The 11,236-nt window shown below is 35.8% G+C and overlaps 1 protein-coding gene across 1 annotated transcript; it reads left to right on the top strand.

Moving 5' to 3' along the window:
- The first annotated feature begins 3,039 nt into the window (after positions 1–3,039).
- Positions 3,040–9,696, top strand: tmem121b (transmembrane protein 121B). The gene has a single exon (XM_015352756.2). It carries the CDS (start codon positions 4,462–4,464, stop codon positions 5,647–5,649), a length of 1,188 nt encoding a protein of 395 aa, XP_015208242.1. The 5' UTR covers positions 3,040–4,461; the 3' UTR covers positions 5,650–9,696.
- The last annotated feature ends 1,540 nt before the right edge of the window (positions 9,697–11,236 follow it).

Below are 11,236 nucleotides of genomic sequence, written 5' to 3'. Positions count from 1 at the left end.
CTAAACAGAAATTTAACTTGGTTATCAAGGTTTAGGAAAGTATGTATTGGTGGATTTCTTCATAATTGTTTTTGTAAATGTGGGGCAGTTGTAGCTTTAAGAAAGATAATCAATCTCAGGAAGCTGAACATATAATCGAAAGAGTTACAAACACTGAAAATGATTAATGTTTTATATGTTTTATTTCATATTTTTAAAATCTGACAGATGGGTACCAAAAAAGACTGTGTAGTAAATTCTTCTGTCAAGAGTAGCTTGAAAGGGTTCTGACATATTACCACGTAATTATTAATTACAGATGAATCTGTTTAATTGAGGTCAAATTCAGTTTACACAAACATTAATTGGTGCTATCAAACAGTTATCTATGAACACTTCATATATAGGGAACATGCTTCTCAGCCATGATGAAGTAAAATCCTCTGGCTTCTTTCAGGAAATGGTTGGATATGATCTTGGATCTGTTAGCCACTAGGTCCAACAGCTTCACCAGAAAATCCTGTTCACAAGTGGTAACTCCACTAGTCTTCCCACTGTGATCAAAATGTAGATCAATATCACCACTCTTCAAGAGACACATGTTCAGTACTGGAGTTTTTCATTAAAATGCATTTAATAGAAACAGAATGAGTATGCTTAATAAATTATGCAGCTACAAGAAAGTTAAGATTTTTTTTCTATTATTATCACTCTTGTTTTCACCTGTTCTTATTTTAATTGTATATTGACTTTGCCCGCATATGCTAAATCATAGGGGCTCTTTAAGATATCTCACCTGAGACATGGAACATGTTATTCAGAATTTGCACAATCCTACCAGTAAGTGGATGATAAATTATCACTGAAGTGTACTGAAACTGTATTGAAATGTTAGCTAGTGAACATGTGGTATTAACTATAGGTTGTCACTTCACATTTTTATTTGTAGAATTATGTTTAATTTAACTTTTTTAAAACTCAAGTGTCAAGTAGCCTTATTAGTAGTGTCATGTCTCTATAGATGCTCCCTATTACTGGTGTTAAACTCGCCATCATCAAATCATCAGATAATCTCATTCTTTAAGCCTGATCCTAATATTGTATGCATTTCTTGCAGTTACATTGAGTCACAAATGAATTCACTTAGTCTGAATCTGAACGAATTCACCCTTTTTAGTTGTATAGGATGAAAGCTATTAATACTCAATATGAATTTCCCTTCTGGTTTTTATTATACAAAGATGCAGTAAATTGACAAACATCTGTTAAAATTACAATATCCAGGTTACAAAAGAATAGTTATCTTTCATTTAAAATGTTAAATGTGAGCAAATCTTTAAGTTCCAAATACATTAATCTTCACCACCAGACCTCTACAAATGTATCCATATATGAATCAGTATAACTGTGCAGTACTAAAATCTATCTCTTCCTTATTTGAAAATAAAAAGCATCTACAAAGAGATGCATACACTATGTGAGATGAGCAAGAAATGTCATTAATGTGTGCATGTGTTGCCAAATAGTAATGAGCAACATTAATAGTATTATTATAGTATGTAATATAAATTGTATATAAAGTTCTTAACATTAACATTCTTAGTACCTAAATATTATTTTCTGATAACTTATCTCACTACAAATAATTCTGTCAGTGGTGTTCTAATTATTGAACAGAAGGCTGTACATGTTGATGGTTCAATCAATTATACTAAACTAGAAACAGCTGGTCTTGTGGATCTGATATGCATTTTCATACATATAATCACATATGATGGAATGCATATTTAAGGCACACTAAATCACAGTATAATTCTTCATCTTTGATCAATACATTGATTCTCAGTTGCTGCCAAAAAGATCTTTCACTTCTTGCTGAACATGAAATGATGGATCAAAGGGTATGTGTAACATTTGTCTTTAGAAAGTTATCTATAGTCTTCTATCATTCTACAGTTTCCATATCCACAATAGCAGCTGTTCAGTTTTTATGATAATCTTGGGACTCATTTTAAAATTCAGATAACATCTGTATTTGCCCACCAGCACATTAGGATTTAGTTTATACTTCTCCTTGAAAACAACTTTTCACAAGTCTATAAAAAGCATCCTAAAACCACAAGATGGTAAATTTCCCATCTGGCTTGATTGTTGTTAACACCTCTGTGCTGGTTCATAACAAAATAATTAAGCGGGCAAGTGGATCATAGATTACTCTCTGCATTTGTGTTGTTTTCAACATTGTAGTTCTTTGAAGACCTGTTTGACATTTTTTTTTGTCTGAGTCCCAGAACTCCACAAAAAAGGTGTCAAAAATATTTTATCCTTCAGGTTTTGAATGATGATTCATTATAGTATGTTCAAAGGAAAAAAGGGAGAAACTACCTGATTCTGAACATAGTATATAATAGTACCAAAATGAAAAGAACCATGAGGCTAAAATACTCTATTGAAGATTGGAAGACAGAACAACACTGGCCAAGAAACTGTTAAGGAGGGAGCTTTGCACTTGAAATGTTTTCAAAGTCTGATTATGGAATTAATATGGGATGTCCATCCTGAAGAAAATTTAGGATAAAATACACCATATTTAACAGCTCTTTTTACCTCGTAGAAATCTAAAAACTGAATTGTAGTGTATTTCTTTTAAATGAGGAATCTTTATATCAAGTAAAAGAAAGGAATCCATAACGTTATGCTGGAAAGGGCTTTTAAAAATCATTGCAACACACAAATATGCAGAGGTGTACGTGATCTTCAATGGCAAGTTCACAATAATATCTTTCCCATGGAAGAACAAGCTTACCTTAATTAAGAGTGTTTTATATACCTATGCGTCCGGATACATTACAGTCAGGCATGCTCAGGGCCTTGAAAAACGAATTCATCTGTTCCCTCCCACACAGAACATTACTCATTCTATGAAATATTTACTCATTTGGGATGTATGTACACTTTTTAATGTGAAGTTGGAAACGAAGCATTCCTATTCAGCTCTGTCCTACAGAGCTAGTGAAGAGTACCGTGCCTTAGAATCTGTAATGAAACCCTCTTCCCTTTCTGTGGGAAACTTGAAGTGACATGAAGGATATTTAATAGTCTTCTTAGGCCTCATTTTTCCTGATCCATTTAGTGCACCTTTGACTGTGGTCATAGTGATGTCTTAATAATTTCTTGCCTAAGAAGGCCTTTCTTCTTCAGAGTTTTCCACCAGAATAGTTGCTCTTAAATCAACCGAATTGCATTACCCGTCATCTTTATGGAAGACGAAAATGAGCAGCTTTCAAATTTTGATGATACAAAATACAGATTTCTTAATGTGTACACAAGATTTTTTTAACATTTTCATTTGCACAGTCTCTCACACATCCGAAGCTGAATGTTGTTGAAGCAAGTGAAGGAATTGATTTAGTATAGTGCATATACTTTTTCCACTCCTTTGTCTGAATTTATTTAAACGCAGCATTTATTCAGTTTCCTACACTGCTGATGTTCGTGGTGGTAAATCTTGTTACGCAAATTGCGCTAATGGGCTTGTAATTGAGACATGCATACTGTAGCACTGTGCAAACCGTTTAGAGGAAAATATCATGAGAAGGCTACTCAGATGCTCTGCCATTTACTTATGAATGTGTTTTATGCATTTTAGCCATTTTTGTTTCTTGGAATACTAAGCCTTCATTTCTCTTGTAAGATTATATATTTTGTACATTTGCAAGATTTTAAAAATGAAAGGTTATACACAAATGCAATGTCCCACAGTCCTAACATCTGAGAACCCTTAAATCCCTTTAGTTTTACACATATATTCAGAGAGGCACTTGAGAAATGCAGCCCCAAGTTAAAGGTAAGCATTAGAAAGATAACAGGGTTTTGATTTGATCTAGATGTCAGGATGTATCATGAAGGTGAAAGGGTCTGCACTGATGCAGTTTAATTTCAGTGGGAAGTGTTGCTGGAATCCAGTAATGGTGAATGGGAGGGGTCCTGAAAATCATAGTATCTTAAGACTTGTCGATCTGCCAGTACATTCCTAGAGCTCCATACTCTTTGACTTCATATACTCTGGAAGTAATGAGGAGAGGGAAAAGGGGATGTGGCATTTTATACAGGGATTTCATAGCCTCTTATTTTGATTTTATTATGTCTCCATAATGCTATGTTATCTATACATCCACTTTTAACGTTTAGTAGTATATGGCTAAACGTTTACATTTAAACTTCGCATTCTCTGCAAAATTATACACATGGGATAAATCACAATTATTGTCTCTAATGTCGATTTGTTCTGGAAGATAATTGCATTTTTGTTGAGTAATATATTATTTGAAACCACATCTATTAATTGTATTTGGGCAAACGCAATCCATCCTCTGGAAAATCCGGACCGGGATTTCGACCAACCTCCTACCTACCTTTCACCTAAATACTGATTTTTTTTTTCTGAGAGAGAGGGGAAAAGAGGGGGAGATATACAGTACAATGATCGCAGCATTTGGAAATGAAACCCCTGAAGCCGGCTACCCCCAACCAAAAACGGTGATCAAACCCGAGGGAAAAAAATCCCCGGAAAACGAGTCGCTGTTCGTTCGAACCGCCTCATTTAGAAGAAATTCACAGACTTCCACGGGCAGCGGCAACCCGGAGGACAGCAGCACCAAGCCCCTCGTTTCTACGGCAGCTGCTGCAGCTGCATACATCATGACAGCTGGTGAATTTCTGCAAACCGCTCCCCTGTTCGTCCGCAGATCCAAGAGAAACCTGTTTTATAAGATCCTGTGCTTTCTGATCCTCTTATTCCAGGGTGGTATCCTAGATTTCTACCTAATTGTGTTTACCGATCTCTACTGGTGCTCATGGATCGCTACCGACCTAGTGGTGATGACGGGCTGGGGGATTTTCTTCTTGAAGAACGCCAGAAGCAAACGCGAGCGCGCCTGTAACTTCCAGCACCAAAAGGGCTCTTTTTATGGCTGCAACCTCGGAGAATTTACCTTTGCCTACCTGGCGTGGCTCATTTATGTGATTGCCTGCACGCCGAAAGTGGTTCTGATTTTGGAGACTTCCATCCTGGATTTGATCGAGCTGAAAGTGCCGCTAGGAATCACGGGTTTTAAAGTCATTATGATGCTCTCGGTGCCTCTACTCTACTGCCTGATCAATGCAATCATCGAGGATTTAGCCGGAGCGACCTACTACCATTCTCAGAGCTGCTTCGTTGCCTCTTCCTTAGATTTGGTGGATAGTTTCACTTTGATAGAGATGCTCCTGATGAACGAAATCCCGACTATTTACCTTAAGTATACAGTGATCGCCGTGTATTTTCTTGTTCTGAGCATCCCTATTCTTTGGCTTTACGAGCTGAACTCCTCGCAGCTACACTGCAAGTGGATCTGGGCACGATTCTTCTCCGGTGTGTTGGTCAATGTCCCGTTGCTGGTTGTCAGGTGTTTCCTGGTATACTCGTACCAGATGCCGATCTCCGTATTCATGTTCAAGAACATGTTTTTCTTAGGTTGCAGGTGTCTGGAATTAGTGGAGCAATGCGTCAGCGTAAATGGGGTGAGGAGATTCAGCAGTAACCCAGTGCAGTTTTCTCACTGCGTCTCCGAAAACGACATGTGTCCTCATGGGTATGTCAACACTTTGGCTGTCACGACTCAGAACTGAGCAACGTGTCACTCAAAGCAGGAATCCACTCTTGTGACACTGACGCACAGGACCACTCGGGCGTTGATAAAGCCTTAATCTTCGTATTTCCAGTCTATACCGTTTCAACAGGTGCTACAGAAAACCTCTACAACAGGGCACACCTCCAAGGACGGTCGGGTAAAGCGAAACACACATGCCGAGGGCCAGACCAACCGGATGAACAGGCTTTCAATACGAGGGTCCTTCGTTGTTTTTATTGTACAATTTATTAATTAATTTCTGAGTTTACACTTGTACAGTTCGTTGCACTTTAACAGTTTTTAATGCGTTTCCATTTAGCCAACGCGAGGAATATGATATTAAGTGCAATATAGATGAAAAAGTAGTTGTCCTTTAAAATGGTGTTAAAAGTATGAATTTTGCATTGGTGAAGTGTGGTACCGTGTGTGATTGTATCGTCACGCACTATTTTTAACTTCAAAGATTAGTAACGTTTTGCGTAATTCAAGTACTGTATGCATGTTCACAAATTAGAGATCTCGAATGAACTGTGCACAGGGTCAGATTTGTTGTGCAGGGGATATAACATTGATTGCAACACTGTATTCATTAGATATACTCTAAATTGCATAGAAGAACTGGCCAGGAGTGCAACAAACCATAATTTATAGTGCGTTGCTCAATCGGCAAAACTTTAAGTTGCAACAATAATAAATTGCAATGAGTAGAAATAAAAGACTGAACCAATTTTGGTTTTGAAATATAGACTTTTTAAAAAGTCGCAGCAGGGGGATTTTTAATCGTCTTATAAGTACAATACAAATATTTAACAACACTGACAGTGGCCGCTACGTTTTAAGGATAAAAAAACCCAATGCTATTTAATTTGCACCTAAACACCTTAACACGCAGGCGTAACTCGCCCAAAGCTTTCGATACAACCGGTTTTGTTGGGAAAAGCCTGCTTTTTGCTTGTTGGTTACACACGAACAAAAATATTAGCGGTAAAGATTTTGGTTTAAGAGTTTTCTATAATTTCTAGCATTGTCCACCTTTCATTACTGAACTATATCATTCACGTACATTTTTAGTGTACACATTTCTAATAGCTTTAAGTTTTGTTTAGTGTTAATCAACCGCTTCAGGGGTTAATTGTACACTGACATCTAATCATATCGTATTTTGAAAGACAGACTGTACCTAATAGTCACAATGTCTGTCACCGGAAGAGAACAAAGTTCCGGTGATTTTATCTTCTAAATATTAATTTAACCAAATTTGTTTTGCTAAATAATTACAATTTAACAGTCCTTTGCATCAGCAGTTTGCCTTTTATTCTGTGAAATGTAACCCCTTTCTCTAATGCATATTGGTGTGATGAGCTGTTGATGTGCTCAACATGCGATGTCATCTACTCTCGCACAAGAAAGGGAGCTGATAAGATCAAATGCTATAGCTTATCACTGCAAGAAGAATTGACTTTCCGAATTTAACTTTATAAACAGCACCTAAAATATGTGGGCCATTAACTTGAAATCACTTTCGTAATTGGATCATGTGTCATTCATCACTCCTCAAATCCAATGGGATTTTCTAAGTTGAGGCCCAGTTTAATGTGAATGCTTCTACATTTACAGTCTGTTAAAGACTGTTGAAGGCCTAGAGGGAGTGCAGTGTTGGATTTGTAAAATATCATTACCCTAACCTTTGGAAATAAAGGATGTATGAAACAATATGAGGAGTCCTTGCCTAATAATATAGACATTCTACTAATCTCTCAAAAATAATCACTATTAAAGGCTATGCTGTTGACCTCTTATGCATATGTCAAGTAAATCAGAATACAAAAGGTTCAGATAATCTATGTGAAAAACATAAAGCTAATATTTGTCATTAGTGTTCTAAAGAAATGTGTATACAGAAAAATACTGACATACCCATACAAAATATCAGTTGTTTCACAGAAACAATGCTTGACAAACCTTGACATTGGCTGGCATGGTGGCACGGTGTTTAGCACTGTTGCCTTACATCTCTAGTGTCCTGGCTTCGATTCCACTCAGCACCTTCTGCATGGTGTTTGCATGCTATCCCCATGTTCACATGGGTTTTCATCAGTTGCTCTGTATTTTTCCCTCAGCTTCCAAAGACGTGATGGCTAGACTGTGACACAGACTTATGTTAATGTCTGTGTGCCCTGCAATGGGCCGGCGTCCCATCCAAAGCGTAGTTTTGTCTTGTGCCCTGTTTTTCCAGGCTAGGCCCAAGTTTGCCGTGACCCTTACCAGGAATCAATAGTTTTCTGATAATGGGTGTATGGACAGCTTGGTTTTGATACATCACACCATCCAAAATGTTTTCAGCAGCACATTGCTGAATATGTTTTTGTTTCTGTGTATTGTTTAATTTTTCATCTGACTTGTCTACCTCTGACGACCTTATGTTTTAGATCAATGTTCGTATAATTTGACATGAAATATATGTAAAAATGATTGGTGTGTAGTTTCCTGGATAGAAGATGTTCTTCCTTTTGTAGGTGGGCATACCCTTTGCCATTTATTTTAATCTGTGAAAAAAAAACCTTGTCCTAAGTGCCTGCTGAAAACCCCTGGGTGACAGGACATACTGTATACAGTACTTGAATATAACTGGGAAATATCGACAGGCTGACTGACTGTTGGTTTGTGAATCCTAGCACGAGGAACGCTCACATCTCAGCTGTAACAAGATCACTCAAAACTGAACACTGTCCATCATCAGCATAAGACGTGCTGTCTGCATGCTCTTTTGGTGAATCCATTTCTGAAATACTCATTGAATATTTCACTATCATTTTCATCTTCTACCATTAACTCACAGCTATGATTGATGTTTCACTTCTACCTTTACTGGTCTTTTAGTGTTATAGTATGCGGGACAAAACAAAGGTATTTTTTAAAAGATATATTGATTACAGAACTGCACTAAAAGCAGAGGTATACAGTATTCTTTGTGTGTTCCCTTCTAAAACACAGTTGTGACCGTTTCAGTCTTGGGCCAAATGATTCTCAAAGAATATTGTGAAAGTGTTGTCTGAAATAGTTTTCTGAGCATGGCCAAATTTAGAAAAAAATGTTTTTTTTTCTCCACTAGATTTATTTTTACAAAGTCTTTTAAAAAATAGAACTTTGGTGAGCTGTTGCATTTTCTGTTTATAGGGTGATGTCAATTGAGGGGAAAAATGACACATGCCACCTTTAGCTTGAGGAGAGCCTAGACGGTTGGCTTGTACTGGAATGATCTATAATTGAATTGTGATTCAGTTGTTCGGCCCACTTTTAATAATTACAGGGCGATACAAATTAAATTGTCTGCTACATTATTGTAATTATCAAAAAAACATGTTTTTATCCTTTATATACTGACTATAGCACAGTGCTAATTGTTGTTTATAGGACTAGCTATGACTGAAAAACCTCCTTTTCAAACATGTTGGAAGTGTCAATTAAATGATCTGTGACAATTTACTAATATTTTAACAAGGTGAATGGCTTAGCTCTCAGTGTGTGATGTATAATGGTGTCCGTCTTTTTGATCCAAAGTATATTAACTACTACTGAATGTTTTGATTTTTTTCTATTTACCGATGAGAAGATATTTAAAATGTTTACAGTGTTATATGAAGTATGCACTTCAAAATGAAAAGTGTATTTTGAGTTTCTTTTGCATTTCTTTCTATATATTACCGCATTGAAAATTTCTTTTTAGATGTTTCTCTTCATCATTTACTTGTTGATTATCCCATTGGTACTAACATTCATTTCAGTGCAGACCATTTCAGCAGCAGTGGATAATCAATAACTGTATTAATGACTTATATAAATCATCGGCTAGGCTAATCTCTAATATTAATGTCAATACATTTCTAAAGCTCTTATTGAACATTTTATAATATAATGGGGAAGATAGTGTGCTTGTTCTTACCAGTTTAGGTGGGTAGCTGCATCAGCATGCATAGGCTGCAAAGGAACAAGTAATAGGTTTATTCCATGCTGAAAAAAAGAAGAAAGAGAACACAACGTTTCGGCCGTGGAGCCTTCTTCAGGTGTCTTGTAGAAGGCTCCACGGCCGAAACGTTGTTTTCTTTCTTCTTTTTTTCAGCATGGAATAAACCTATTACTTGTTCTTACCATATTATAATGAATAGCTGTGAGGTGCTAGTAACAAAACAGATTTTGCCATATCCATCACTTTCTTTTTTAATTACCAAATACAAAATGGGATAAATAATGTTGATAAATAAAAATGGTCAAATGTAAGTAAAATGAAAACTAGAAAATGTTTATGCAAATTAATAAACAGATACAAAATTAACATTTTACACACCCATAACATGCTTTCTTTTTGTTCAGTACAGAGCTGCCACTTGGGCTAAATTCTACTTAATTAGTCGTGGGCTAAGTTTACTACAAAGCTATGCCAAACGGCAATGGTTTACAAATCACAAACAAAATCAACAGGTCTATTTATATTAAATAATATTCTTTTGTTTATATTATCTGTATTATGGATACTTTTTACTAAATTCAAAATCTTGGACTTTTATCATCTTTAAAAATGGCAAGATACAGTTAAGACATTGTATATTTAGGAACTGAGATTATTTTGAGTTCATTTTCAAGTGGATGTATTATTTAACATTGTTAGTGATGCATTTGTAAGTAATTCTACAAATAAATCTATGGAATAATAAAAATCTAATTTATTGCTTTATTGTTTTGGCTGAATACAGCATGTAGTGATTACCATTCACGGCTTTCTTAACTTTTCCTTGTCTTGCCTTTTACCTTATGCTCCTTGTACATTAATTAAACACAACAGAGATGGGTGTTTTTGTTGATTACATTTATTTTAACAGGGTTAGTGCATGACTTTTATAATATAATGGATTGTGTCTAGATTTAGCCAAATTGTTTCAAAAGTCCCTCAGCAGGCACAATCCATCAATTAGTAACCGCAAAAGATTAATGAATGTAAATGCAAAAGATAACTTTTTAACAATTATTAATTTTACCATTTCCTATTCACACCTACAATTCCACAAGCTCACTATCATGTCTTATGTAAAGTCTACTTAAACGTTTCAAGTTGAAAAAATAATTTTCCTGCTTTTTGTGCTTATACTGTAACACCCATTTTTAATGCCACACAGTTTAATGAGTAGGACTGAAATATGAAATCTAGCTATTTTATTTGATAACCTTCAATATATTCAAATATGTATGTTCAGACTTACTGTGCAAGAGGAAAAGGATGTGAGAACAATATAATAAAAAATGTTTGCACAGGGCAGAACACTAAAAAAAAGTGCTTAGAATGTAAGCATTTAGGTATACTTGTTCCTTCTATCCAAACACAGCAAATTAATACTTTGTTGCAGCTAAAATTACCCAATATTTTACTTTGTATTTCCATTGACAGGCAGATTAAGCTACTATATAGCCCTGGATACAACACAGAAAATATATTTTGTGTGTGCAGTTGAATATCTCAATGGTATGACTCAGTAAAACATGCACACAAATCCTTAACTGGGCTTTAGAATGTCTACATATGGTTAGGGCCA

This window comes from Lepisosteus oculatus, chromosome 7 (genome assembly GCF_040954835.1).
Source record: "Lepisosteus oculatus isolate fLepOcu1 chromosome 7, fLepOcu1.hap2, whole genome shotgun sequence".
NCBI classification, from domain to species: Eukaryota; Metazoa; Chordata; class Actinopteri; order Semionotiformes; family Lepisosteidae; genus Lepisosteus; species Lepisosteus oculatus.
The sequence above is the reverse complement of the archived record's forward strand: the minus strand, read 5'-3'. Positions and strand labels throughout refer to the sequence as shown.